The following is a 27,739-nucleotide window of genomic DNA, read 5'->3' on the forward strand; positions in this document are numbered from 1 at the left end:
ATTGTTTCTGATTAGAAGCAGCGTGATTGATAACGTCTTGATCAACGAAAAAAATGCCCAAAAAAGGTTTTTCGTTTAAATTTAATGAGTTTTTAAAACCTCAAAATTTCTCTGGGAGGCAGTTGAAAAATATAACGGCATGCCGTTATAATACAGTATTTACGGTAATTGGTTCTGAGAGACTGAATATTTATACTATTTAAGTTGGCAAAGATCTGAAACAAAGGAAATTGCTTTTTACTATACGATAGACAATAACAGTGGGTGTTGAATTTCCGGGTAGTCAGAAAAATACGGCTTTCATACCGGGAAGTTAGGAAAGGCAGGTTTAGAAGGTTCGAGAAATTCGGAAACACCAGAAAGAAGGATCAGAAGGTTTTAGGATCCAGCTACAGTACCACATATCCTATGTATTTCGGATCCAGCTACAGTACCCCAGGTCCCATGTTTTCAGGATCCAGCTACAGTACCACATATCCTATGTATTTCGGCTCCTGCTTCAGTACCCCAGGTCCCATGTTTTCAGGATCCAGCTACAGTACCCTAGATACTATTTATTAGGATCCAGCTACAGTACCCCTGATTCTATATTTTTAGGATCCTGCTACAGTACGCCAGATCCAGTTTCTTTTGAATCCAACTACAGTACCCCCGATCCTATATTTTCCGGATTCAGCTTCAGTACCCCAGATCCTGTTTTTTTTTGGATCTAACTACAGTACTCCAAAAGATTTATTTTCAGAAAATGACCAGAAAAATACATTTTTCTCTCAGGCTTTATCGTTCTTGTAGTTCCTACAGTACCCCTCCCCCATTTCCCATCCACGTCCTCACATCTATAATTCGTTTTATGACCCCCGCTATACTATAAAAGCACGCCATCTTCCCTTGGTTCCTATCATTTTTTTCACAAAAATGCGTGTCCTATCCCTTCTCTTTTCACTCATACTTGGAACTTCTCTTGCTTCTAAAGGATTCTTACCGGACGCCTACCCTGCCTCCATAGAAGCTGCTCGTCACATTGACGAATTCTTCCGAGCAACCAACAACAATGACAAGGCTGGAATTATCCGATTGGTTAAGACGGATCCAAGTGACCACCAAAATATTGACACCTTCATTTCGACCTACCAACAAATAGATTACCGCTTCATGTCTGCCAAATTCACGGAGGAAAATGTCATGGAATTGGATCTATTCTTTATAAGTAAATCCACGAGAGCTCAGATTCCAGTGATCTTCTCCTTGATTAAGGTAAGTCGAAATCAGGAAAAATTTCCAGAAATTTCGGTTTTCAGTGGCCCGCTAGCCCGACTGGTTGGTTGATTCAAGGAGCTCGTAGAGAGAAATCGAGTAGTGGAAAACGGAAGATGACTGGGGACGATGTAAGCGATATTGTTATCTGCTGGGCCAATTTTTTCATGTGTATGGTTAATATGGTTGCGGGTATTTTGACAGCAGCCATTGGATAACTTGACGTTGAGAATAAATATGTTGAGCATTGGTCATTTGCAGTTTTTTTGCAGTTTCACAGTATGGCTAGTGCCGGGTTCCCTTGATGGAAAACTCAAAAAGAAAACTGAGGAAAAGGGGAATCTCTCATTCCAAAATACATATATGTCGACGTATGAGTCATAATACTGTACACGCACATTTCAAAATCGGAAGTTTCAAAACCGAGACACTTTGAAACCAAGCAATTTGAAAACTTTCAATGTTGGGTTTTTAGAATTTCTTTCTGAGTTTCAGAATGTCCGAACATCCTAATAACTAAGAACAATACGGTCGCTGCTATTATCTCGGTTGCGTTATAAAATTGATGATGAATATGTTGAACATAAACATGTTGTATATTGCTTATCACTAATTAAGGACATGACAATTAGCAATAATTACTCAATTATTTCCATTCCTATGATTCACACAATTCCTCAGAAAATCAACCCTTTATATAGAATGTTTTCAGTAGATTTTTGATTTACAATATAGCAATGGATGTCTCTGCCTCAAAAAATGATATCGAAGAAAACCGACTTTTGATGGTGAAAAAACCGAAGAAAAAATCCAACAATTGCTGTCTGAAAACAGTCAAATACTCCTATCGGTGCTGTCGTTGTTGTAAGTTTCTTTATTATTCTGGAAAAATTGTTTTGGAAAATTTATTTTGTTTACAGTAATCGTCTACAGATGCCTCTGGATATTCCTCATTTTCACCATTTCCCTTTCAATATTTCTTATTTATAACCATAAAAAAGTGCGGAAATTTATAAGATTTGTGAACGTATTCCTGGAAGAGGATGACTGAATAAATTAACTTTTTTCAAACATTTTTAGAAAATTACAGAATGAAACAAAAAAGTTTTCGCTCCCGGGTGGGCTCGAACCACCAACCTTTCGGTTAACAGCCGAACGCGCTGCCTATTGCGCCACGGAAGCACGGCCGCTAGAGGAAGCGAAGGGCAGTGAAGAGACTTGGGTTGCGAGGGGGACGTCGGCGACATGGTTTTCTATTTTTAGCAACAAATTGTCGCACCGGATACATTCAATATCTTGAACAAAGATCATCGGCAAGGTGTTTTTGTTTCCAATTGACAAAAAAACATCAGTTGAGTAGTTAGTAGTCCCTCCCACCTCTTTCATTTCTACTTCCTCTATCTTCTTCTCATTCATTCCTTCTTCAAATCAAACATGCCGGTCTATCACAGTGTAGTGGTGGAGGCCGATGGAAAGGATAATGGAAAAACGCTGTATATTATGCCCAGAGAGTGAGTGTAGTAGTCAGTTTGAATAAAAACTATAATTTATCTGAAATTCCAGCAAACCTGAAAAAACCCAGAAAAAGAAGCGGTTAGGCACCTTTGCCAAGGTACTTCTTGGTGGCGCCATCGTTCTAATTTTGATCTTCCTCATTGCATCGCTTGGACAGTATCTCTACGAAGCATTCGGACCGGAACCAGGTAGCAATTGGAGTTTTTTTTTAAAATTTTAATTCAAACAAGTATTTTTCCAGACAAATCCATGGAAACCTTCGAAAACACGCATAAGGAATTCCAGCCGAACGAGAAATCCGAAATTTCCAGATTTTTAACTTCTAAATTCACGATTCAAGCTGTTGCTGTTGTTTTATTAGCAATTCTGGGCAAATTTTTCTGGGGAGAGGATGATGATGAATGAAGTTTTTGTATATATTTTACAGAAAGTTGAAATTTTCAGGCAAAATTTTTTTTTAATAGAAAAACTGAATAAATCTGAAATAAGTTTTAGCGCTGCTAACAAGCGCTGTTTAGCGATGTTAAGCAGCGCTAAAATTGAAATTGAAGTTATTTCTGTTTAATTCGGAAGGCTTCGTGTTTTTACAGAGACTTTTTATAAAACTTCGTTTAGAAACGATTTGGAACTGGTTCTGCGTCTGTAATTCTCAAAATTCGGCTTGATTCGTTCTGAAAAACCCAAAAACCCGATTTTAGCGCTGTTAAGCAACGCTAAAATTGGAAATGAGGTTATGTTTTTTGTTTTTTCGAAAAGTTTCCGAGTTTTTTGAAAGACTTTTCTATTATGCACCTATTCACGAAGAAAAAGTGCGAATTAAAATGCCACATTTTGCATTTTAATGCTATTCACGAATGCACTTTAATGTGCATAAAAAACACTTTAATTCGAATTAATCTGCATTAAAAAGCGAATTAAAGTGCACATCGTTGCGAGATATCTTAATTAAAATGCATGCGCCTTTAAGATTTGTGTGGATTTACGGATTTTATTAAAGGCGCATGCATTTTAATTAAGATATCTCGCCACGATGTGCACTTTAATTCGCTTTTTAATGCAGATTAATTCGAATTAAAGTGTTTTTTATGCACATTAAAGTGCATTCGTGAATAGCATTAAAATGCAAAATGTGGCATTTTAATTCGCACTTTTTCTTCGTGAATGCATTAAATTTCAATTAGACACGATTTTGAATTAGTTCTGATTCTGGAATTTTTTAGAATTCTGCTTGACTCGTTCGAAATAACACACAATCACCGATTTAACGCTGTTAAGCAGCGCTAAAATCCCAGTTGAGGTTATTTTTGTTTTCAGGGAAGTTCCGTGTTTTGCAAAGAATATGCACTTCAAAGTAGAAGAGTTCCAAGTAATGCTCTCGAAATTGCCATACTTTTGCTTTAATCTGTTCTGAAAAACAACAAAAATCCAATTTTAGCGCTGCTAGCCAGTCATTTTAGCGGTTTTCGAGGAGATTTCAGCGTTTTTCATAACATTTTCATCGATATGTTTGTGTAAAGACGACACAAAATAAGTACTGCTTCTGTAATTTTCAGAATTCTATTTCATTCGTCTGGAAAAACACAAAAATCCCGTTTAGCGCTGTTAAGCAGCGCTAAACGGGTCTAAAGCACAAAAAGAGCGGTCTAAAGCACAAAAAGAAGAGATAGCAACGAATTTTCAGATTAGAAAATAGTTGATTTCAGTAATTTTATCGCAAAAATCGTATTTTTCTTTAAAAAAAAGCATTTTTCCGAACGAAAACTCTTTTTCAAACTCCCAGAAAAATTAATTTTTTCCGTTGTCCGCAAACACCGTCACGTCAGAATGCACAGAAATTATTTTTCTGAATTTCATTTTCCGGCGCCAAACCTCATATTTCGTTGATTTTCTTCGATTTTTCGCATATTTTCCGAGATTTTTCTTCATTTTTTGTTGATAAATCATTTAAAAAAACATAAGGACAATATATTTCACTAAAACACCAAACAACATCTCTTGCAGATGGAGGAGGAACTTCCCGTCGATATTTTCCGGCGAATCGTGTCATTCTCCACGAATTCACGGACTATTCTGAATCTTTGGGAGTTAAATGAAGCAGCTCAAGAGACAATAAAAAAAGAAATCCGAAATCTATCGAAAAAATCGGCGATTCCTCTAGATATTCGCCAATTTTTCAGCGAATCCAACCCGTTTCATTGGGAATTTTTCGATTTCGAAAATAAAGAGCACAAGAAAAGGCTTCATGACAAGATTCGAGTGCTCGCACGTCTTCTGGAGAAGCTTCTGAAGACTGGAAACATGTTTCAGATTGGTAGAGCCACGAAAAATGGGAAAAAATATAAAAATGTTGGAAAAAATTTCAGAAAATCTCAACGCATCGGCGCTAGGATTTCAAGCAGAATCCGATGAACAGTACCTTCCAAGAGCTCCATTCATGCTTCAGAAGAAACTTATGCATATTTTATCCAATTTTCAGAGGTGAAATTGAATTTTTTTGAAAAAATTCAAAAAAAAAATTCAAAAAATTTGAACTTTTCAGTCCTTCGATCTCAATCTCTCCAGTATTCATGCGTCCTTCTCGAATGATTCGAACATTTCGCGACCGTTTCGATGAGATTACCAATTTGGATTTAGGAAACATGAAATCACTCGCCGCCTGTCAACTTCGATCCCAAGTCCTTCCGTCCCTTGTGAATCTCCAAAATTTCACTTGGAGCCATGCGAATCATTCGATTCTACACAAAATTCCGAATAAAGAAAACCTGAAATCGTTGGATTTAACTTTTCACATCATCGGACGTCCGAGATTTCCAGAATTCGATTTTTTGAAAGAATTTATTAACTTGGAGAAGATTTATCTCGGATTCACTGTTCCTCATAAGCCGTTAGTTGTTTTTTAGGAAAAGTATTTCAAATTTCGAAACATTTAGATCCCGCATGGAAATGGATGTGCTTCTCAACCTCTACCAGGCGATTTGGAGTCGAAAAAAGGGAAATTTGCTCGAAAATTATCCAAAACTCACTGAAATCGGGTTTTGGAATGTGCCGGAGAAGGTTTTTCGCGTTTCTCGCCCACAAAAAATCGATAAATTCTATCATTCCAGATCTTCCAACAACTCTCAAAACGCGGTCTTCCCGTGGAGACGCTAAATTTCGGCGCTATTAATCAATCACTCACCAAATTGTGCTCATTTGATTCGGTTTTGCAGGCATTTTTCAAGTTTGAAGAGCTCGAGCAAGCTCTCGCGCCGCCTGTTATTAAGAATTTGAATGTTAGTGAGAAAAATGTACAAAATTTGAAAAAATTGGCTAAAACGGGAAAAAAACTTCCGGAATTTTGTTTTTCATAATTTCTTCTATGATTTTAGACGAAATTTCTTCAAAAAGTAGTCGAAAACTAGAGAATCCGTCGAAAAATTAATAAAATTCGCTGAAAATTGCGTATTTTTCAACTTTTTCGACTGAATATCACTCAAAAATAAGAAAATTTTGACGAAATTAGGCGAAAACTGGAAAAAGTCTCCGAAACCTGATTTTTTTTAATTTTGAAAATTCGCTTGAAATTGAGTATTTTAAGCATTTTCCACTGAAAATCGCTCAAAAATTTCGATGAAATTAGGCAAAAACTGGAAAAAAAAAACCTCCGAGTCCTGATTTTTCATGATTTTAGACGAATTTAAAAAAAAGTGATGTTTCGAGTTTTTCCACCATTAAAAGTAGTCAAAAACTAGCTGATTTTTGTTGGAAATTCAGTATTCAATTGTGAAAGTTTTAGATAAGTTGCGAAAATTCGCTGAAAATTGTGTATTTTTGAATTTTTTTTTTGTTTTTGAAAATTGGTCAAAATTTCCGCTTTTCCAGATGAATCTACACACAATGCCAGCCGTCGGACTCGATTACTACTTACCAAATCTCATGAATCGTGTCAATCAACTGCCAGATCTTCGCACCGTTTCTCTCCTCTTCAAATGCATTTTCCATGCTCAGATGACGTCATCGTGGAGTATGGAGACGAAAAAAGAGAAATCCTCGAGAAGACGTCCGCTCATCGACGCTCAATATACTCGATTCGAATTGCATAGTGAAGGATTGTGCGGATTGATTGATTTGGATCGTCAACTGCCTCCAAGTCTCGAATCTTGCTCGATTTCGCTGAATCTTCCTGCTGAAACTGGACTGAAAGTGATGCCATCGGTTATGGATTTCATTGAGAAATTGGGATCGTTCAACGATTTTCCAGAACTCGTCGAATTTCATATTCAGATTTTAGGTGTCAAGTGTTTTGAGGTATCTGACGGGAATTTTCAATTTTCACTGCGAAAAAGAACTACAAGAAACGTGATTCAATTCTATTATTTTTTTGCATTGAAAATGCAGTATTTTTTTTAAGATTTTCAGACGTCGCAATGGATGAAAAAAGGTCCCATCCATCAGAATTGTGTAAAATTAAATTCTCTATCGAATGAGCCAAAAAACGTGAATTTTGGCAGGAAATTGACTTTTTTGATACAGAAAAACGGATTTTCAGAAAAGTGAGTATATCTTTTTAGACAAAAAAATTTTCGAGCAAAAATTGCTGAAAATGTACGCTCGCTCTGAGTCTTGTGATTTTTTTTTTGAAAAAAAGTATTGGCTGAAATTGCTGAAAATCTCAAACGTCAATTTCTTACCAAATTTCACGTTTTTTGGCTTATTCGATAGAGAATTTTATTTTACACAATTCTGATGGATGTGACACTTTTTTCATCCATTGCGACGTCTGAAAACCTAAAAATACTGAATTTTTAGTGCAAAAAATAAAAGAAATGAATAAAAACGTGAAAAAATCGACTTCACGTTTCTTGTAGTTCTTTTTCACACTGTGGGAGACCGTGTTTTTTTACTTTTTTTCTAAAAAAAACCAAAATTTTTTCTAGAAACTTGTTCACAAAATCGGCGACCATCTCGGCCCACACCTCCGTCGTGTCAGCATCTACGCTCCATTGAAATTCACTGAAAAAGAGGCGGCGAAACGTCTGATGACTCGAATCGCCGAGCTCTTCCCTCAAGCCACCGAAATCTCACTCTCCACGGATCTCTTCAAAATTCTTCTCACTGAAAAATCGCTTTCCTCACCACAATGGCCGCAAAAAATTGCGAAACTCGCGAGAAAATACGAGTTTAATATGGAAAAATGTAAAATTTCTACGGGAAGATTGCCACGAAATTCAATGAATTTTGTGTGTAGAGGAGAGGAGCCGCGCGATTTGACAGAGGAAGAGGAGGAGAGAGTTATAGAGGAGCTGGAGGAGACTGTGATGGATGGAGACGTGGAAATGTTGGAGGTAAGAATATTCAGAAACAAAATCCCAAAAATTCTGCACATTTTGAGCCAAAAATCACGAAAAACTATTGGAAAATAACAAAGTTACAGATTTTTTGAAATATTCTAACGAGCTTTGAGTCAAAATTTGAAAAATGTTCATTTTTGAAACCAGAAAAGCAAGAGATGGGTCTCACCACGAAAACGGTCTCGGGTTACTGTAGTAAAAATTGAAAATCTGTATCTTTTTGAGTTTTTGACCAATTTTGTTGGTTTTTGAAATGAAGCAGTTTCGAAATGACGAGAATATGGAAATTTTGGTTTTCTAGAAAAAAATCGCTGAAAAATCTTGTTTTTTCACTGAAAACCAGTTCAAAAGCTCAGATTTTCATATCTGGAAGGTTAAATCATCTGGAAAACGCAATTTTGACCTTTGGATGGCAAGAAACTGCGATTTTGGGTGAAAAATAATCCGAAAACGCTCATTTATTGGTAAAATTTACTTAAAAGCACTCAAAAAATTATCTCCACATAAAGGAGCTGAAAATCTTGTTATTTTGGCTGAAAATCCATCAAAACTTGCAATTTTCTGCTCAGCTCAGTTTTCAAGTAGAAAATCGCTGAAAAATCTGGTTTTTCGACTGAAAGCCAGTTCAAAAACTCAGATTTTCAGATTCGGAGCTGAAAATCGGAATTTTTTTTTTCGATTTTACAATATTTTTAGCTTCGAAACGTCTCAGTTTCTTTTAAACAATACAAAACACTGCGAAATTGAAAAAAAAGATTTCTGAATTCTATCGGAAAGGAAAGAAAAACAGAAATCACAAGACACAAATCACATAAAAATCACACAACAAATCAGAAAATTTTTTGTTTTTGTCTTTTTTGATGATTTTTGCCGGAAAAAGAACAGAAGACGTGGAAATGAAGACATCCGGACACTCGGATATCCGTACAGACTTGAATATCGTTCATTTTTCGGCATATTTGCAACGAGCTGAAAACGCCTAAAATGAACCTGAAAACGTCTAAAATGAGTCTGAAAGCGTCTAAAATGAACCTGAAAACGCCTAAAATGAGGCTGAAAACGCCTAAAATCAACCTGAAAGCTCCTAGAATAAGCCTGAAACAGTGGTGGGCGAGAATGAAGATCGTCTTCGATCGGCAGCGGAAAATTTCGCCGCCACCGGAAAATTTCTCTGCGTCTCTCGCGGTCGGCAGTGGTGCCGCGCGCTCTCTCGCCTAATTTTTTCCGCCGGCGGACCGCCGCCGGCAAATTTCAATCGGCGCCCACCTCTGGCCTGAAAACGTCTTGAATGAGCCTGAAAACGCCTAAAATGAGCCTGAAAACACCTAGAATGAGCCTGAAATCGTCTAGAATGAGCCTGAAAACGCCTAAAATGAGCCTGAAAACACCTAGAATGAGCCTGAAAACGTCTAGAATGAGCCTGAATAGCCTAAAATTCGTTAACTAAAGCATACTTATCAAGACCCGGGTAACTGACCCCAAAATTCAATTTTTCTGAAAATTTCAGGACAACGACTGGATAGTAACCGACGACGAAGAATGTGACGATGAAGAAGACGAAGGGGACATCGGTCTGGAGAACACCACAATCGTCTACGAATCGGAAGAGGACGAGCTCGATGATCTGGAACGAAAACTCGAGAAAGAAAGCGATCGTCGACATTCGAAATGGCAGAAGAAACGGAATCAGGTCGCCGCGTTTTCAGATGAATCAGATGGTGATGAAGACGAGGATAAAGAGAATCAGAATGAGGAAGAAGAAGATCATGAAGACGTCGTCGATTGGGATAAACTATCAGAAGACGGTGAAGATGAGGACGAAGGAAATCGTCATGGAATGATAGATGATGAGGCGATCGAGTCGGATGGAGAGGAATCGGTTGAAGATGAAGAGGAGGAGGAGGAGGGAGATGAGTTAGAGAGTTTGGACGATTCGGATGATGAGAGACTTTTTGTGAGTTTAGGGCGCTGAAAACGCTTGAAAAACGCCTAAAATAGCCTGAAAACGCCTGAAATCGCCTAAAATTAGCTCTAGAAACATCCTGAACTCGCCTAAAAATATCTCTAAAAAAGCCTGAAAACGCCTAAAAACGCCTGAAAACAGCCTGAAAACGCCAAAAAAGGTCTATAAACGGCAAACAAGGCCTGAAACAACCTAAAACGCCTAAAAATATCTCTAAAAACAGCCTAAAAACGCCTAAACATATCTCAAGAAACGACCTAAAACGCCTAAGATAGCCTGAAAACGCCTAAAACAACCTAAAACGCCTAAAAATATCTCTAAAAACAGCCTAAAAACGCCAAAAACAACCTAACCAGCCTAAAAATATCTCTAAAACCAGCCTTAAAACGCCTAAACATATCTCAAGAAACAGCCTAAAAACTCCTAAAATGGCCTAAATAGGCCATAAAAGAAGCTTAAAAATCGCCTGAAATAGCCTGAAAACGCCTTAAAAGTCTGAAAACTCCTAAACACAGCTAAAAAGGCTTAAAAACAGCCTAAAAACGCCTGAAGTGGCCTAAAAGACCTGAAAACGCCAAAGCACGCCTCGAAAGGCTTAAAAACAGCCAAAAATTATCTCAAAAACAGCCTGAAATGCCTAAAATTTCTATGGTCAAATAGCTGGCCTAGCTTTTGCTCTTGAAGATTTCTAGGCCATTGTCGTTCTAAATAAGGAGATTACACGCCTTAACAGCCTGAAAATACCTGAATTTTGGCTTGATGACCTAGAAATCAACCCGATCAAATTCTAGGCCACCAACTCCTTTTCATCCAATTTTCCTAACGAAAATCCAATTTTTTTCAGGAAAACGGACCATCTCGAAAACGCCAAATCGAGCGCCAGAAGCTCAACGCGAAACGCCGAAAAATCGTGATCTCCGATGACGAGGACGAAGAGTGAAATCATTATCAATTTTTCTTGTTAAATCCACATTTTAACCATTTTTTAAAACAATTTATTCACTTTTTGAGCTATTTTTTGTTGTCAAATTGTTATTTTTTAGTTGAATCCCTGTTTAGAGCATTTTTCTTGGTGACTTTTTTGTTAAATGTTGAATGAAGTTAAGAACTTGAAAGTTTTGTTAATTTTCTAGGCTCCTCTTTCCTTGTTCTTTCATTTTCTGCATTTTCTTCTATTTTAAAATTTCGCAAAAAACTTTCGCTCCCGGGTGGGCTCGAACCACCAACCTTTCGGTTAACAGCCGAACGCGCTGCCTATTGCGCCACGGAAGCACGATTCTACCAGGAGGGTGAGAGTCATGATAAAAGTGGGGGAATGTAGCGGCGAAAGGGAGGGGAGGCGTCAGTGAAAAACACGAAAACGTCATTTTCCCCTTTGTTTTCAGAAGCAATTTTCTATATCCAGAATATTCCAGCTTGCTCCTGATCTATTTCATTTGAATATTCTTATGAAATAGATCCAGGTCTCAAAACATGACGTCATTGGGTTCAGACTAAAGGGAAATATCAAAAGATCAGCGCCACTGGGAGACGCAGACGGTTAGAGAGGCCGTCGTTTTTCGAAAATTGGCACAGTTGAAAGAGTTCAGTGTCACTAGAGGGGGCGGGGCCTATTGGGCGAGTATAAAAATGAGATTTTCCACTAGAGAGAATTCATTCTGAAAATGACTACATCTACTATTAATTTCAAGCTTTATTTGGCTCCTGGAGCCTCGGAGAAGTTCTCCATCGAATCGTCAAGTCTCCAGAATCTCATGGAGAATTTGGAGATGAAACTCGGCGAGCTCGGCCTCACGCTCGAAGTGATTTATTGGAGAAATCCACGTGGAAATCTGATCTCGTTGGGTCAGAAGACGCGTGGAATGATGCGAATGGTGGAGGAGAAGGAGACGATCTCGATTTATGCGATTGCGGATTCGGATTCTGAGGATTCGGATGATTCAGAGGATTCCGATGATGACGATGACGAAGAGATCGTTGTTATGGAGGCATCTGGAGACGAGGCACCACGCCGACGAGCCGGAAGCCGTGGCCCCAGAAGCCGTGGCCACAGTCGTGAGCGTCGCGAACGTCGCTGTGGCCGTAAGGCGCTAGAAGGAGCGTGCAGACGAGGATTCAAAGGTTTCGGAGGTCCAGCCGCATTCAGAAGACGCCACGTCTTCGGAGGAGGACGTCGTCACTGTTTTGGAGGCAAACCACGACGATCCGCATCGGCGCCACCGTGCCAGAAGAGACAACGATTGGAGGATGGAGAGGAGGGATGCAGAAGACGTGGATTCCCAAGATTCGGAGGATTCGGAGGTCACCACCATCGTGGAGGATTCGGAGGCTGCCGTCGTGGAGGCTTCGGAGGACATCACGGTTTCGGAGGACGCCCTGAAGGATTCGAGGGAGGACCACGTGGCTTCGGAGAAGGAGGACACCCAGGATTTGGTGGGCACCACGGATTCTCTGGATTCGAGCATCCACGTGGATTTGGAGGACATCACCACCACCGTGGAGGATTCGGAGGTCATCACGGATTCCCAGGACACCACGGCTTCGACGGACGTCATCATGGATTTGGACGCCCTGAAGGATTCGGAGGACATTATCGTGGATTCGGTGGATTCGGAAGATGTGGACCATTCTAATTGACTTTTTCATTTTTTGACTTTTTCATTGTGCATTCCATTTTTATTCTGATCTTACTGTATTAATCTCTTGTTGCAATAAAATTGTATTTATCAAATCCTGTTTTTTTTAATAACATGTTTGCCCTCGACAAACACTAGCCACAAACCACACTATAAACACATCAATGAGTCAGAATGGCGTATGGGTCACCTTCAAACATTCGTATCTTTGTTGTAAAAATTCGAAAATTTTCGAATGTTAACATTTTGGATAGATCGAAAAAGTGGCTTCATTTTTGTAGTTGACAATTTTTTTGAGGGGGTCCACCCTGGCGAGTTATAACAGGTTGAATGAGGGATCTGGAGTTTTGAGCCAGGGAGAGGTCGTACAAAAAAGTAGTTTATTTTTCTAGAAATTAGGCGTAAATCAAAGAAGTCTCTTTCTTTTTTTTTCAGAAAAAGTTGAAAAGTGCAAAAATTGAAATTCTGGACAATTTAAAACTTGAACATCTCAAAACTCGACGTTTCGAAACCGCGTTATTTAAAAACTTGAAAAAATGAGTAAAAACACATTTTTTGATGTTTCCATGGTCACGGTTTCGAAACGCACAGTTTTGAAATGTCCCAAAATCATAACCGCCGAATTCCCTTATTCAAATGCGTTGATACGTCTTGCAGTCTTTTTTCCTACAGTACCCCTTCCATTTCCAGCAGCACCGAATGCAAATTTTAATGACCAATAAAATCTAGACTATAAATATCAGAGTCCCTCTCCCCACTCACCTCACATTTCTCGTTATGCATCTTCCTATTTTTCTCTTTCTTTTCCTCGGAATGGTGGTTTCGGGGGAAGCAAGGGAACATCCGATGGGCATTGTTGGTTATCAAGTAGCAAAGCTCTTGGATGCTATAACTTTTAAAAAGAAAGACGTCATCCTTCAACTATTCAATACCACTGCTGACGACCAGAAGAATGTGGACCAATTCATTGAAAAATTCCAAGGAATTGGGATTACTATCTTATCTGCGAAGTTCATCAACAACGGAAGAATTGAATCCGATGTTTTGATTTCTGGGAAGATTCCAGGCAAGATTGTTATGAGCAAGGTATGTAACCGATGCCAATAGTTTTTTTAAACTGAACATTTTCAGAGTCCTGACAGCTTAACTGGATGGAAGATTACTCAACTCGGAATTGAAAAACCAAAATCGGTTGGGAAAAAGAAGTTCTCGTTGTGCTATGTTGGACTGTTCTGGTGTGCAATTGAGGTGCTGGCCGAGTGGGGTGATCGCCAATAATGGATATGGATATGAACATGGATCATTATAAATAAAATTATGATTCGAGCAATATTTCATGGGAATAAAGATTTGTTGGAAACCTGAAGTTTGGATTTTCCTTTGACCCTCAAAGAGTCCTGTGTTCAAATTTTCGGAAAAATACTCTGTAATGGAAGTTGGCTGAGTCGAGACGCAAAACTCTGTTCGGCTATGGCTTTGTGGAAGAAAGGTGCAATTCTATCCTAAATTTTCATGCAGGAAGGAATAGTTTTTCTCACCCCAAAGTACTCTTCCATGTGGGAACCGGAGAGAAGATTCTAGTTGATTTGAAATGTGAGAGTTTGTTAGGTGGAATAATTCGCAAACAAACTGTAGTGTTGGACGAATGAAAGCAGCTTGAGTAGAACATTAAATTGTTAGATCGCAAGCTATTCAGTATTCAATATTTATCCTGATTTTCTTTGGAAATTACTAACATCAGATTCCAAACAAATCTTTATTCTAATGAAACATTGCTCAAATTATAATCATAATTATAATTATCCACGTGGATAATAACGTCCATTCATTGCATCACCCCAATCGACCAAGAACTCAATCGCACACCAGAACAGTCCAATCCAGCACATTGAAAACTTGCTCCACTTCCTTTTCCCGACCGATCCTGGTTCTTGAACTCCAAGTTGAGTAATCTTCCATCCAGTTGGGCTGGCAGGATTCTGGAAATTTTCAGTTTTTGAAAAAAACAATTGTTCTCCGGTAGGATATATTACATACCTTGCTCATAACCACCTTCCCTGGAATCTTTTCAGCAATCAAAACATTGGATTCTATCCCTCCGTTATTGTTGAACATCGCAGATTCTACAGTAATCCCAATTCCTTGGAATTTTTCCATGAATTCGTCCACATTCTTCTGGTCATCAGCAGTGGTATTGAAAAGTTGAAGGATGACGTCTTTCTTTTTCGAGCTCATAGCATCCCAGAAATTTGTCACCTGACCATTGACAATTTCCATCGCAGATTTCTCCGCTTCCCCCGGAACCACCATTCCGAGGAAAAGAAATAGTAAAATAGGAAGATGCATCACGAGAAATGTGAGGTGAGTGGTGAGAGGGACTCAGATATTTATAGTCTAGATTTTATTGACCATAAAAATTTGCATGTGGTGCTGCTGGAAATGAACACCGAGGAAGGGGTACTGTAGGAAAAAAGACTGCAAGACGTGTCAACGCATTTGGATAAGGGAATTCGACGGTTGTGATTTTGGGACATTTCAAAACTGTGCGTTTCAAAACTGAAGCATCTTGAGACTGTGCAAACGGCAAAGTAGAATAATATTGAATAGCTTAGGGTTCTATTCAGACCTGCAAAACTCGAAAATAAAGCATTTGATCTTTATCAACTATGAGACTATTCCGCGAATTTCCCAATAAATTAGATGCGCCTTTAACACTTTCCAGAAGTAGACCATGGGTTTATAATAGAATCTTCCATCCGGTTTGTCTCTCGTAAAAAACGTTGGGAGAAAGCATCCTTATTTTTCTTTTGCAAAGGTAAATCAAAACTTCAGGTTTCCAACAAATCTTTATTCCCATGAAACATTGTTCAAATCACAATCATAATTATAATTATCCACGTTCATATTATTGTTCATGAATGTGGTTTCCCCATTCGACCACCGATTCAATCGCACACCACAAAAGTCCAACATAGCACATCGAGAACTCCCAATGCCTTTTCCCAACCGATTTTGGTTTTTCAATTCCGAGTTGAGTGATTTTCCATCCAGTTAAACTCCCAGGGCTCTGAAAATGTTCAGTTTAAAAAAACTATTGGATCGGTTACATACCTTGCTCATAAAAATCTTGCCTGGAATCTTCCCAGAAATCAAAACATCGGATTCAATTCTTCCGTTGTTGATGAACTTCGCAGATAAGATAGTAATCCCAATTCCTTGGAATTTTTCAATGAATTGGTCCACATTCTTCTGGTCGTCAGCAGTGGTATTGAATAGTTGAAGGATGACGTCTTTCTTCTTCAAAGTTATAGCATCCAAGAGCTTTGCTACTTGATAACCAACGATTCCCATCGGATGTTCCCTTGCTTCTCCCGAAACCACCATTCCGAGGAAAAGAAAAAGGAAAATAGGAAGATGCATCACGAGAAATGTGAGGTGAGTGGTGAGAGGGACTCAGATATTTATAGTCTAGATTTTATTGCCCATTAAAATTTACATGTGGTGCTGCTGGAAATGGATACCGTGGAAGGGTTACTGTAGGAAAAAAGACTGCAAGACGAATCAACGCTATTTCAAATAAATTCTAGACTATAAATATCTGAGTCCCTCTCCTCACTCACCCCAAATTTCTCGTTATGCATCTTCCTATTCTTCTTTTCCCGTTCCTCGGAATGGTGGTTTCAGGGGAAGTGGAGAAATCTGCGATGGAAATTGTCAATGATCAGGTGACAAAATTCTTGAATGCAGTGAGCTCGAAGAAGAAAGATGTCATCCTTCAACTATTCAATACCACTGCTGATGACCAGAAGAATGTGGAGCAATTCATAGAAAAGTTCCAAGGACTTCCGATTACTGTCCAATCTGCGATGTTCAACAATAACGGAGCAATTGAATCCAATGTTTTAATTGCTGAGAAGATTCCAGGCAAGGTGGTCATGGCAAAGGTATGTCATCGATGTAACCGATAACTGAAACTTTTAACTGAACATTTTCAGAGCCCTGCCAGCCCAACTGGATGGATGATTACTCAACTCGGAGCTCCAAAACCAGTAACGGATGGGAAAAAGAATTGGGAGTTTTCGATGTGCTGGGTTGGCCTGTTGTGGTGTGCGATTGAGTGTTTGGTTGATTGGGGTGTGATTAGGGTTGTGATATATGATTAATATTCTAATTTGAAATAAAGATTGGTTGGATATCTGAAGTTTTGAATTTCCTTTGCAAAACAAAATAAGGACACTTCCTCAGCCTCTTTCAAAAATTCACGAGATCACAAAGCACACGGGAGTCACATATTTTTTGAACTGCGGTGTCATCGCAACACGGGAAAGCCCTCTCGGTCAAACAATTGCCACAAAAACTTGTCATTCGTTGAGCAAATATAATCCTCCTGCTCTTTTAAAAGTCTCGGATTTACACAGTAGTCTACTACCTGTCTGTTACAATTCTGAATCCCGAAAAATGGTTTCTGAGTCCTATCTGATGAATATTCCTGAACTGGTAATGAATATTATTCTCGACAAGCTGGATTTCAAGTCTGTGTAAGTTTTTTTAGAGCTATTCTCACCGAAATCACTTTTTTGTAGTCAAACCCTCCGAAAAGTGTGTCGAGACCTTCGAGATTTCATCGATGACCAAAAACCTGACCCAAGAATAGAAGAGATTACGGTATGCGCTCTAGAATCTGGAGATTTGAAATTCTGCTATAAAAATCTCCAAGCGGATGTTTTCCTATGCTACCAAACACGAGATGGAGGAGAATGTGTATTGGTTTATGAAGACGTTGCAAGGATTCTGAAGGGAGAAGAAATAGTGTTAAAAATAGCATTCAAAGATTTTGAGACAATTTTAAAACATCAAAGTTCAACTCTGAAAGTGCTGAAATTACATTCAAACCACTTCGATAATGTGCTGGACATTCTCAAAACCGTACTGGAATCCAGGAACCATCGTCTGAAAGTTGAGACGCTAGTCACGGACCAAGTTATGAAGATTTTGCCTTTTTTGGATCCTGATTCTCTTTTGGAACTCAATTTATTCGGGTCAACAGATCAACCCATAAGAACTATGGAAATCCTGGAAATCGACGAGCTAGCAGAACTAGAGATTTGGCGTAAAATCAAAGAGCTCTCGATTTGGGACTGCTATGTCCCAAGTGCCAGTCTGCAATCATTTATTCATTTTTCGAAATGTTCAATCGACGTGGAATTGGTTGATTTAGAAGATGTTCTACTTTTGAAGGAGGTAACGCTCCGCCCACAAACCCTGTTTTTTTATTCCATACTTCTTTTCCAGACCCTCCTTCAATCTCCTACATTCAAAAAATTCCGTCTTTACTACACTTCGTTCCCTGATATTCAACAATTCTTTGATACAATGGGACCACCGATTAGGGAGCCCCAGTCCAGCGAATTATGCAAATCTTGGAAATTTCCAGACTCTCAATTTTTAATAACTCATGTAGTTAACTGTGAAAAACCAAAGATTTTATTTTTGAGACAATAAATATTTTTATATTTTTACTGAACCAACACCAATGCATACTCAGGAACATTCGATCTCTCAATAAATGATACAGTAATCATCTTAGTCCAATTAATTTTGGAAATTTTCAATATTTTGTTATAGTGATCGGTACGGTAGTACCAGGTTTGGTCCCCGTGTTCAGTTGAATAACATTCTCCCAACAACTGAGTATCGACAAGTTCTTTATAGCTTATAAGAAATTCCTCGGTTTGGTTATCGGGAGACAGGAATTTCTGAAATAATAAATTTGAAGAATTTGATAATAGAGCGCATTTCCAGCAGTATCTTACCTCTTTGATCAAACACAAGTCGTTTCCAGACACTACTTTTATACATATCCTACTTTTCGTGAATCCGAACAAATTTTCCACTGGTTCCGTGACATACAAATAAGAAATGTTCAAATGTTTGGCATTTCTCCATTGAGCCAACGCCACAACTTCATTGAGCTCCACCGTCGTCTCTTTCATTAAAAACGCTCCATAGTTGGGATGCAGCATTGAAATACTCGTCAAGGGATTCGCATCAAGAAACGGTAGAATAGACATAACATCCTCCTGTCGGAAAATGCTCATGGCGAATTCCTTGACTTTCAATGGGCGTGGTCGGGACTTCAGAATCTTCTGGATTTTTGCGAAAATTGAAGATGTGTATTGACGAAACTCTTCATCGTTTGTCATACTGCGAGAATCAAAATGAAATTGTTCAAGTGCTGACTTTTGATGCGTGATGATCAGCCCGAAGTCTCTGAGGAAAACTGATAAAAATTCTTCGTTTTCCATAACGTATTCGCGACCTTCGTGATTGACCACACATCCGGCCGGGTGGTTTTTGTAAAGTATCAGTTTTTTGTTCAAAGGAATGTCGTAATACAAGTACATTTTTTGTTGATGGACATGGATTATGATATCGGTAAGGTTGATGCTTGGGATTTGGTCATCAATGAAATTACGATAGCCACGGCAAACTTTTCGAAGGGTAAATCTGAAAACTTTTTTCATTTCGAATATAAAATATTGATGTCTTAAATGTTTATAAAAATGTGTTGCGAAATCTTTCAACTCACATCGAAGGGAATCCAACTGCTTCTGTGATTTTCAGCAACACATTTTCAGGCATTTCGAGTAGAGACGGTTGAGACATAACGTTTTAGAAGAAAGTGGAATGTAATAAAAACAGCTAACACAAGAGAAAAGGTAAAATTTGAGTATATTTCTGCTGACTGTCACGCAAGATTGATGCATCAGAGAAACAGAGACAGTGCACATGCCCAATTTCTTATCTTCGTTTGTTTGGACGGTTTTCTTGCGAGATAAAGAATTATCATTCATTAATAAAGTTAAAAGAGGTGTTGTATATACTTTCATGTTTCATGAGTTATAATCAAGCAACCTCACATTCTGAAAAGTGATAGATAGGAGCAACAACATTATTATATTTCTGTATGGTAATGTCCGACTAAGCCAACACAACTGCTCTCTTCGGAACATCCGATCTCTCAATAAATGATACAATGAGCGTCTTATAGTTAATCCAGATAATTTTGGAAATCTTCAGTATTTTTTCATTGTTTTTGGTTCGGTAGTACCAATGTTGGTCCCCTAAGTAATCCATGATAGAAACTCCTAATATTTGGCAATCGACAAAGTCAAGGTAGAAGATACTGAACTCCTCGGTTTGGTTGTTGGGCGACAGAAATTTCTGAAATATAAATTGAGAAAGAATTAATAATAGAGCGCATTTGCAGCACTGGCTTACCTTTTTGATAGAAAGCAAGTCGTTCCCTGACACTGATTTCTTCCATATCGTCACCTTCGTGAATCCCAAAAATTTTTCCACTGGTTCCGTGACATACAAATGAGATATGTCGAGATTTGTGGCATTTTTCCATTGAGGTAACTCCAAAATTTTATTGAGTTTCATAACTGTATCATTCTTTTCAAAAGCTCCATAATCTGTATGGTCCATTGAAATATTCGTCAGGAGATTAGCATCTAGGAATGGTAGAATTGACATAACATGCTCTTCTCGGAAAGCGTTCATTTTGAATTCTTTGACTTTCAATGGGCGTGGCCGGGACTTCAGAATCTTCATGGTTTCCGAAAATATTGGAGAAATGAACTGATGAAACTCTTCTTCGTTTGTCATACTTCCAGAATTAAAGTGAAAGTATTCAAGTGCTGACTTTTGATGCTTGATGATCAGCTCGAAGTCTCTTAAGAAAACTGATGAAATTTCCTCATTCTCCATGATATGATCACGTCCAAAATTATGATTGATCACAAATCCACCCGGGTGTTTGACGTAATATATCTCTTTGTCTTTCTTAGAAGTTCCGCAATACAATTCAATTCTTTTGAGATTGACAGTGATAAAGAGACGGGTTAAATTGATGTTTGGAGTCTTGTCATCGATGAAATTACGATAGTCACGACAAACTTTTCGAAGGGTAAGTCTGAAAACTTTCTTTATTTCTAATATAAAATACCAGTCGGTTAACGCAGCCTAACGGCTGCTCAACCTCCTTCTCTACACCACCCTTCTGGGTGTTACAGCGCCTGCGGCGCTTCTTAAATGGTTCAAACTATCGAAGTCTCAGAATTTTCTCCTTCTCCTGGATCGTATTAATTTTCTTCACTTGTCCGTAGTTTTTGTTAGCTAAACAGCCCGTTCCGGTAGAGAACAATTAAAACATCTCTGCTTTTCTGATACGATTTCGACAAATTTACTCGGTGACTTTTCTATCCTGAGGAAAAAAGGATTTCAATATGAGCAGTTTTCAATTCACTAATCGAAACTGTATTCATTTTTTCTGCTTTATCTAACATACTATTTCAAAAGAACAGGAACTTTTAACTCTCCTTTCTCCCTCCTCAAGAGGCGAGTCATCTTTCAAATATTAATGTCAAACTTCGGCGACAATGCTGTCTCCCTTCTCTGAATATGGCAGACTGAGACCATGTATTAACAAATCCTCATCCTAGAAATTATCAAGGTAACTGATCAACGACAAATTTACTTATTCACAAATCACCACCACTTTTTGAGTAGTGTTTTTTTCATTCAATTTATTTCTATTAAGCTTCTGACTATTGCAACTTCTTTAATGATGGAGACATCCGAAGTCTCAGAATGAATTGTACTAAACACAGCAAATGACTTTTTTGGCTTCAGACTGAGAAAGCCTTACCAACTCTTTTACTGAAGCTTAGAAATTTGAAAATTTTCCTATTCACATCTTTAAAAAATTAACCTAAAGTACTACTTTTAAGTTTTTGACTGATCGGCAGTGATGCCGCCTCCCTCTCCAAAATCTTTCAAGATTGTTTCTCATATACACGAAAATCTTCTCTTCAGTCTGGTTTGATCTGAACTGTTCTGCTTTCTGATTTTTTTTTCTCTAAAAGACTTCAAAGCTATTCTACATATTTCTAAGTGTGAAAGTTAGACAGCCGGTAAAAATGGAGTACAGTAATGGCCATAAATCGAACAACTTTGATAGTTTTTCAGTTAAAAATGTCCAACTTTGAAAGGGTGTCAATAAAGAGATTCTATTCCAGTTTAGATGTCCTTTGAAAACTCGAACGTCCCTTAAAACACTTAAACGTCCTTTAAAACACTTAAACGTCCTTTAAAACACTTAGACGTCCCTCAAAACATTTAAACGTTCTTTGGGGTCCCAAAAATGCTCAGAAATGTTTAGACGTCCAAAAACCGTTTAGATGTCCCTTGAAATCCCAAAATTTTATTTAACCAATTAGTCGTTAAAAAAATATTTGGACGTCCCTTGAACTTTCAAAACCAAGAGCTTGCTGTGACACCTGGAAGTAGTGATTGCCTAAAAACAAAAACGTCCTTGAATCTTGACATGATAATGGCTCAGCACCCGGGAAGTAGTGGATTCCTTAACACAGAGACATCCAACATCTAGCTTAAAGTTATGGAAAAAAGTGCAAGCAAGCATCAGTGTGTCTATGTTTTAAGGAAACCACGTCTAAAGATTTCATGGAACTTTTAAGCGTTTTTTGGGACGACTAAATGTTTTTGGGACGTTTGAACACTTAAAAGGAAGCCTTAGCTTTCGGAAAAAATTTAGGGCATGACAGGGCGTTTAAGTGTTTCATGGAACGTTCGAGTTTTCAAAGGATATCTAACCTGGAATAGAACCAAAAAAATTGTTTAAAACCCACGCATTTTTCCTGACAATTTGAAGAAATGAATTCATTTGAAGAATGAAAAAGTTTTATAACTATTTTCCCCGTGAACTCCTATTTCCCTATTTCGGAAATGAAAGCCACTGAAAGGCTTGAAAACCACTTTTTCTCACGTAGTGACCTAATTTAGAACTATTTTAACTAAAAAAAATAGACGGGCATCATCCGGGACAAATTTCCAATCGATCTGTGTAAATTTCATTGAAAACGGTTCAGTACAGAGGGCGCTAGAGTCGGCGACAAACGGACAGACGGACAGATCTGCTCAATATTATTAGTAAAGATTGATGTCTTAAATGTTTATAAAATGTATTGCAAAATCTTCCAACTCACATCGAAGGGAATCCAACTGCTTCCGTGATTTTCAGCATTACATTCTCCGGCATATCGAGTAGAAATGGTTGAGACATAACTTTTTAGAATTGCAATGAAATAAAAATAGCATAACACCAGAAAAGAAACATATGTGTATATTTCTGTTGACTGTCACACAAGATCGATTAGAAAAATAGAGACAGAGTGCACATGTTCGATTTCTTATCTTTGTTTATTTGGCTTGGTTGACTTGCGAGATAAAGAATTATCATTCATTGAAAAAGTTAGAAGAGAAGATGTATATACTTTTATGTTTCATGAGTAATAATCAAGCAACCTCACAATCAAGTGATAAATTGAATCAACAACATGAAAACATTTCTGAATGATGATGTCTGACTAAGCCAGCACCAACGCATTCTCCGGAACATCCGATCTCTCAACAAATGATACAGTAACCGTCTTAGTCCAGATAATGTTGGAAATCTTCAGTATTTGTTCATTCTTTTCGGTTCGATAGTACCAGTGTTGGTCCCCACAGTTATCTGTGATGCTATCTCCCAATATTTGACCATCGACGAAGGTAAGGTAGAAGATACTGAACTCCTCGGTTTGGTTATTGGGCGACAGGAATTTCTGAAATATTAATTTAGAAAGAATTGATGATAGAGCGCATTTCTAGCAATTTCTTACCTCTTTGACAGAAAGCAAGTCGTTTCCAGACACTGTTTGCTTGCATATCACAACTCTTGTGAACCCGAAAAATGCTTGGAATGGCTCCGTGACATATAAATAAGACATATCCAGATTTGTGGCATTTTTCCATTGAGGTAGCGACATAATTTCATTGAGCTTCATAGCTGTCTCATCCACTACAAAAGCTACATAATCAAAATCCATTGAGATATTCTTCAAGAGATTTGCATCAAGAAACGGTAGAATTGACATAACATGCTCCTGCTCGCAATCGTCAATTTTGAATTCTTTAACTTTCAATGGGCGTGGCCGGGACTTCAGAATATTCATGGTTTTCGCGAAAATTGAAGAAATATATTGCTGCAACTCTTCATCGTCTGCCATACCGCCAGAATGGAAATGAAATTGTTCAAGTGCTGACTTTTGATGCTTGATGATCAGCTCGAAATCTCTAAGGAATACTAATAAAAATTTTTCGTTTCGTAGAAACATTCCATGAGCATTATGATTGACCACACATCCATCCGGGTGTTTGTTGTAAACTATCTGTTGTCTCAGTCTCTCTCCAGATATTTCGTAATACAAGTACATCCTTTTGGTATTGACACGGATGAAGATACCGGTTAAATTGCTGTTAGGAGTCTTGTCATCAATGAAGTTACGGTAGTTATGACAGGTTTTTCGAAGCGTGAAACTGAAATTTTTTTTCAAAAATCGATGAAGATTATTATCATTCTTATATCTAAACCGCGTGTTGGCTCTGAGTCAGCCTAAGCGGGTTTCAAATAAAATTCGTTTCACGATGTTTACGGGTTTTGAGTTTTTATTCTTATGACAGACCCCGCAGAAATTCAACACAAAAATTGGTGCCGACCCCAGTTTTTGGAAAAAATTTAATTAAAAAAAAGACCACGAACACCGAGTATAACTTTTTTAATATTACGAAATATAGATTTCATCTCAAAACTCACATCGAAGGGAATCCAACTGCTTCTGTGATTTTCAGCATCACATTCTCCGGCATATCGAGTAGAGACGGTTGAGACATAGTTTTATATATAAATGTAATAAAAAGGCTATTGACAGACACGCGGTTGTAGAGATGGAGGCAGTAGAGAAAGAAAGAGAGACAGCGCACGCATCTCGGTCCGGCAATGGTGGCCTAGAAAAATCTGTGACTTCGGCCACTGAGACCTTCAGCATGGAAAATCTCCGGAGCAATAAAAAAGGTGTTTTTGGCCATTTTTTCAAAAATTTTTCGATGCTGGTTTGTTGAAAATCGATGAAACATCACAGATAACCGAAAATTTTTTAAAATAATTACGGATTGCGTCGTAGGTAGCCAAAATATATATTGTGGAGAATTTGCTCAATTTCACGCTCAGAATAGTTGTCTTGAGAAAGCAATAAAGCTTTCATGATCAAAAATGGGGTTCTTCTCAAAAATACATTTCTCGAATTTCGAATAAATTTGCCAAAAGTCCCACCTTATCATTTTTCACGTTTTGACATTTTAAACAATTAGCAGGATAGAAAGATGAACCTGACATAATTGCACGTTTTATGGAAAAATAACACTCGATGCTAAGCCAACACAACTGCACTCTCCGGAACATCCAATCTCCCGATAAATCTTACAACAAGCATCTTAGACCAGTTAATTTTGGAAATCGTCAATATTTTTTCATTGTTATCGGTCCGGTAGTACCAATCTTGATTGCCACATTCAGCTGTGATGCAGTCTCCTAATATTCGACTATCGACGAAGTCTTTGTAGCTGATACTGAACTCCTCGGTCTGGTTATTGGGTGACAGGAATTTCTGAAATAATAATTTAGAAGAATTGATGATAGAGTGCATTTGCAGCAATGTCTTACTTCTTTGACAAAAAGCAAGTCATTCCCAGACACTGATTTCTTCCATATCGCAACTTTCGTAAACCCGTAAAATGCTTGGTTTGGCTCCGTGACATACAAATGAGATATGTCGAGACTTGTGGCATTTCTCCATTGAGGTAACTCCATAATTTCATTGAGCTTCATTACTGTTTCATTATTTTCGAAAGCTCCATAGTCTGTATGCCCCATTGAAATATTCGTCAGGAGATTAGCATCTAGATAGGGTAGAATCGACATAACATGCTCCTGTCGGAAAGCGCTCATTGTGAATTCTTTGACTTTCAGTGGGCGTGGCCGGGATTTCAGAATCTTCATGGTTTTGTCAAGTATTGGAGAAATAAATTGATGAAACTCTTCTTCGTTTGTCAGACATCCAGAATAGAAATGAAATTGTTCGAGTACTGACTTTTGATGCTTGATAAAAAGTTCGAAGTCTTTAAGGAATAACGATGTGAAATCTTCGTTTCGCAGAAACATTTCATGAGATTTATGATTGATCACACATCCATCCGGGTGGTTGTTGTAAAGTATCAATGTCTTTACTGTCCCAGATATTTCGTAATACAAGTACATTCTTTTGGGATGGACATGGATGAAGATACCGGTTAAATTGATATTTGGAGTCTTGTCATCAATGAAGTTACGGTAGTCGTGACAGGTTTTCCGAAGCGTAAGACTGAAAAAAAACGTTTTGAAAAATCGATGAAGGTTTGAAATGAATTTCGTTGAAAGTGATACTCGATTTTTGCGGATTTGAATTTTTATGCCTATTTCAGAACCCCACCCACAAAACTTAACTAAAACAGGCATAGTACAACACAAATAATAGATTCCGGCTCCTGTTTTAGAGGCAAATCCCAAAATTTGTGAAAATTTTAAGTATAACTTTTTTAATATTACGAAATATACATTTTTTCCCAAAACTTACATCGACGGGAATCCAACTGCTTCCGTGATTTTCAGCATCACATTTTCAGGCATTTCGAGTAAAGATGGCATAGTTTTTTATTTGAATGGAATCAACGCAAGAATAAAAATTTGTGTATGTTTTTATTGGCAGACACTGCACGCGGTTGTAGAGACAGAGACAGTAGAGAAAGAGAGACGTGCTGAATTTTGTTTGGTTGGCATGGGTACATAAGAAAACAAGAATTAAAAAAAAAGATTTTTGGGCAAGCGGGATCAATTCAGAACGTCAAAACCGATGGGTACTTCTGACAAGTTTTTACGGGAAAATGTGAGTCTCCTATGACAAAATGAGGATAAAATATGAATAACTTGTTGGCTCCTAGGGATTCGAATGTGCCAGTGGCCGAATAAATGATGATGTGGCCGGCCCCTCTGTGGCTCCCCAAGATGCTCCAATAGTCGGTTTTTATCAAATTCTTGATAGTAGAACTTGAATACTTGCAATGTTGGATTACGAATGAACATCTGAAAATTGTAGGAATTAAATTATGTAATTTAGTGGCAACCAACCTCTTCTAACACAGCCAAGTCGTTGAAAGAAACCGATGGAAATCGGGCCGAAACTTTTTGAAAATGCGAAAAACTTGGAATAGAAACCGAGTTTACATTCGAAATATGTACCCTGCTGGCTAACTTCCACTGATCCAGCTTCTCAATTTCGCTCAGATCTAATGGTTCATCTCCGGTTCGTCCAATGGAAGAGTACAAAGAAATGCCGCTTAATTCAAAAAATGGGAGAAACAATAACATTTCCTCTTGTCCCAATGCAGATAACTCCATGTTTCTTACTTTTATCGGAGTCTTTCTTGACTTCAGAATCTGGTGAAGTCCTTCTTGTAGTTGTTCAGAATACCCAGTTATTTCTGGGCAATCGAACTTCAGGTAAAGAGAGAAAAAGCTCAAAACATGAGTTCGCTGACTCAATATCACTCTCATATCATCCACACAAATCTTGATAAAATCTTCGTTTTCCAAAAGTGTCTCTTGCTTTCCTTTCCTCACCAAACATCCTTGCTCGTAAAATATACTATTATCAATATCACCGTTGTACCAAACTTGAATTTTTCTCAAATGAACCACGATTCGTATGGCATTAATGTTGTAATCCGGTTGAACATGTTCGATGTAATTGCGGAGTCCACTACAAACCTTTCGAAGTACAAATCTTGAAAAGGAGTTCGATATTGATAAGATTGAGGAACACTTACAGAGATTCCTGATCCAGTTTTTTAAGAAGTTGATCAATAAAAGTTATAGGAAGGTTCAGTAATGAAGACATTAAAAGACGAAAAATGAAATAGAAATAGTTTGTTGAGGGGCTGACTGAAAATTGTGTAACTGATAAGAAAGTGTCCGTCTCTAAGTAAAGTAAACACTCATTCTTGAGAATGACATCTGAAATGTTACAGTACTCGAAAAAATAGAC

General features: G+C 38.0%; 13 protein-coding genes across 13 annotated transcripts; 6 read left to right on the forward strand and 7 right to left on the reverse strand.

Annotated features, from left to right (window-relative positions):
* Positions 1-915: 915 nt before the first annotated feature.
* Positions 916-1,472, forward strand: GCK72_020694 (uncharacterized protein; the record flags this gene model as incomplete). The annotated part of the gene is made up of 2 exons (XM_053733747.1): positions 916-1,254; positions 1,299-1,472. The coding sequence occupies 2 exons, from the start codon at positions 916-918 to the stop codon at positions 1,470-1,472; spliced, it is 513 nt and encodes a 170-aa protein (XP_053582660.1).
* Positions 1,473-2,688: 1,216 nt separating this feature from the next.
* On the forward strand, positions 2,689-3,174 carry GCK72_020695 (uncharacterized protein; the record flags this gene model as incomplete). Its single annotated transcript, XM_003097796.2, has 3 exons — positions 2,689-2,765; positions 2,818-2,957; positions 3,011-3,174. 3 exons carry the CDS (start codon positions 2,689-2,691, stop codon positions 3,172-3,174), a joined length of 381 nt encoding a protein of 126 aa, XP_003097844.2.
* Positions 3,175-11,726: 8,552 nt separating this feature from the next.
* Positions 11,727-12,695, forward strand: GCK72_020696 (uncharacterized protein; the record flags this gene model as incomplete). Its single annotated transcript, XM_003097873.2, has 1 exon — positions 11,727-12,695. The coding sequence occupies one exon, from the start codon at positions 11,727-11,729 to the stop codon at positions 12,693-12,695; it is 969 nt and encodes a 322-aa protein (XP_003097921.2).
* An 816-nt stretch (positions 12,696-13,511) lies between these two features.
* Positions 13,512-13,976, forward strand: GCK72_020697 (uncharacterized protein; the record flags this gene model as incomplete). The annotated part of the gene is made up of 2 exons (XM_003097810.2): positions 13,512-13,784; positions 13,830-13,976. 2 exons carry the CDS (start codon positions 13,512-13,514, stop codon positions 13,974-13,976), a joined length of 420 nt encoding a protein of 139 aa, XP_003097858.2.
* Positions 13,977-14,497: 521 nt separating this feature from the next.
* Positions 14,498-15,008, reverse strand: GCK72_020698 (uncharacterized protein; the record flags this gene model as incomplete). The annotated part of the gene is made up of 2 exons (XM_003097824.2): positions 14,498-14,677; positions 14,736-15,008. The coding sequence occupies 2 exons, from the start codon at positions 15,006-15,008 to the stop codon at positions 14,498-14,500; spliced, it is 453 nt and encodes a 150-aa protein (XP_003097872.2).
* A 595-nt stretch (positions 15,009-15,603) lies between these two features.
* Positions 15,604-16,082, reverse strand: GCK72_020699 (uncharacterized protein; the record flags this gene model as incomplete). The annotated part of the gene is made up of 2 exons (XM_003097853.2): positions 15,604-15,765; positions 15,810-16,082. 2 exons carry the CDS (start codon positions 16,080-16,082, stop codon positions 15,604-15,606), a joined length of 435 nt encoding a protein of 144 aa, XP_003097901.2.
* Positions 16,083-16,333: 251 nt separating this feature from the next.
* Positions 16,334-16,861, forward strand: GCK72_020700 (uncharacterized protein; the record flags this gene model as incomplete). Its single annotated transcript, XM_003097858.2, has 2 exons — positions 16,334-16,642; positions 16,694-16,861. The coding sequence occupies 2 exons, from the start codon at positions 16,334-16,336 to the stop codon at positions 16,859-16,861; spliced, it is 477 nt and encodes a 158-aa protein (XP_003097906.2).
* Positions 16,862-17,156: 295 nt separating this feature from the next.
* GCK72_020701 (uncharacterized protein) lies at positions 17,157-18,200 on the forward strand (the record flags this gene model as incomplete). Its single annotated transcript, XM_053733748.1, has 3 exons — positions 17,157-17,236; positions 17,282-17,939; positions 17,991-18,200. 3 exons carry the CDS (start codon positions 17,157-17,159, stop codon positions 18,198-18,200), a joined length of 948 nt encoding a protein of 315 aa, XP_053582661.1.
* Positions 18,201-18,214: 14 nt separating this feature from the next.
* GCK72_020702 (uncharacterized protein) lies at positions 18,215-19,364 on the reverse strand (the record flags this gene model as incomplete). Its single annotated transcript, XM_003097811.2, has 3 exons — positions 18,215-18,454; positions 18,512-19,205; positions 19,288-19,364. The coding sequence occupies 3 exons, from the start codon at positions 19,362-19,364 to the stop codon at positions 18,215-18,217; spliced, it is 1,011 nt and encodes a 336-aa protein (XP_003097859.2).
* Positions 19,365-19,679: 315 nt separating this feature from the next.
* On the reverse strand, positions 19,680-22,845 carry GCK72_020703 (uncharacterized protein; the record flags this gene model as incomplete). Its single annotated transcript, XM_003097831.2, has 3 exons — positions 19,680-19,922; positions 19,980-20,676; positions 22,769-22,845. 3 exons carry the CDS (start codon positions 22,843-22,845, stop codon positions 19,680-19,682), a joined length of 1,017 nt encoding a protein of 338 aa, XP_003097879.2.
* Positions 22,846-23,149: 304 nt separating this feature from the next.
* On the reverse strand, positions 23,150-24,494 carry GCK72_020704 (uncharacterized protein; the record flags this gene model as incomplete). Its single annotated transcript, XM_003097797.2, has 3 exons — positions 23,150-23,386; positions 23,444-24,140; positions 24,418-24,494. 3 exons carry the CDS (start codon positions 24,492-24,494, stop codon positions 23,150-23,152), a joined length of 1,011 nt encoding a protein of 336 aa, XP_003097845.2.
* Positions 24,495-25,030: 536 nt separating this feature from the next.
* Positions 25,031-26,343, reverse strand: GCK72_020705 (uncharacterized protein; the record flags this gene model as incomplete). The annotated part of the gene is made up of 3 exons (XM_003097826.2): positions 25,031-25,267; positions 25,324-26,020; positions 26,273-26,343. 3 exons carry the CDS (start codon positions 26,341-26,343, stop codon positions 25,031-25,033), a joined length of 1,005 nt encoding a protein of 334 aa, XP_003097874.2.
* Positions 26,344-26,526: 183 nt separating this feature from the next.
* GCK72_020706 (uncharacterized protein) lies at positions 26,527-27,592 on the reverse strand (the record flags this gene model as incomplete). The annotated part of the gene is made up of 3 exons (XM_003097848.2): positions 26,527-26,778; positions 26,824-27,478; positions 27,522-27,592. The coding sequence occupies 3 exons, from the start codon at positions 27,590-27,592 to the stop codon at positions 26,527-26,529; spliced, it is 978 nt and encodes a 325-aa protein (XP_003097896.2).
* Positions 27,593-27,739: the final 147 nt, after the last annotated feature.

This window comes from Caenorhabditis remanei, chromosome V (genome assembly GCF_010183535.1).
Source record: "Caenorhabditis remanei strain PX506 chromosome V, whole genome shotgun sequence".
In the NCBI taxonomy this organism is placed as follows: domain Eukaryota; kingdom Metazoa; phylum Nematoda; class Chromadorea; order Rhabditida; family Rhabditidae; genus Caenorhabditis; species Caenorhabditis remanei.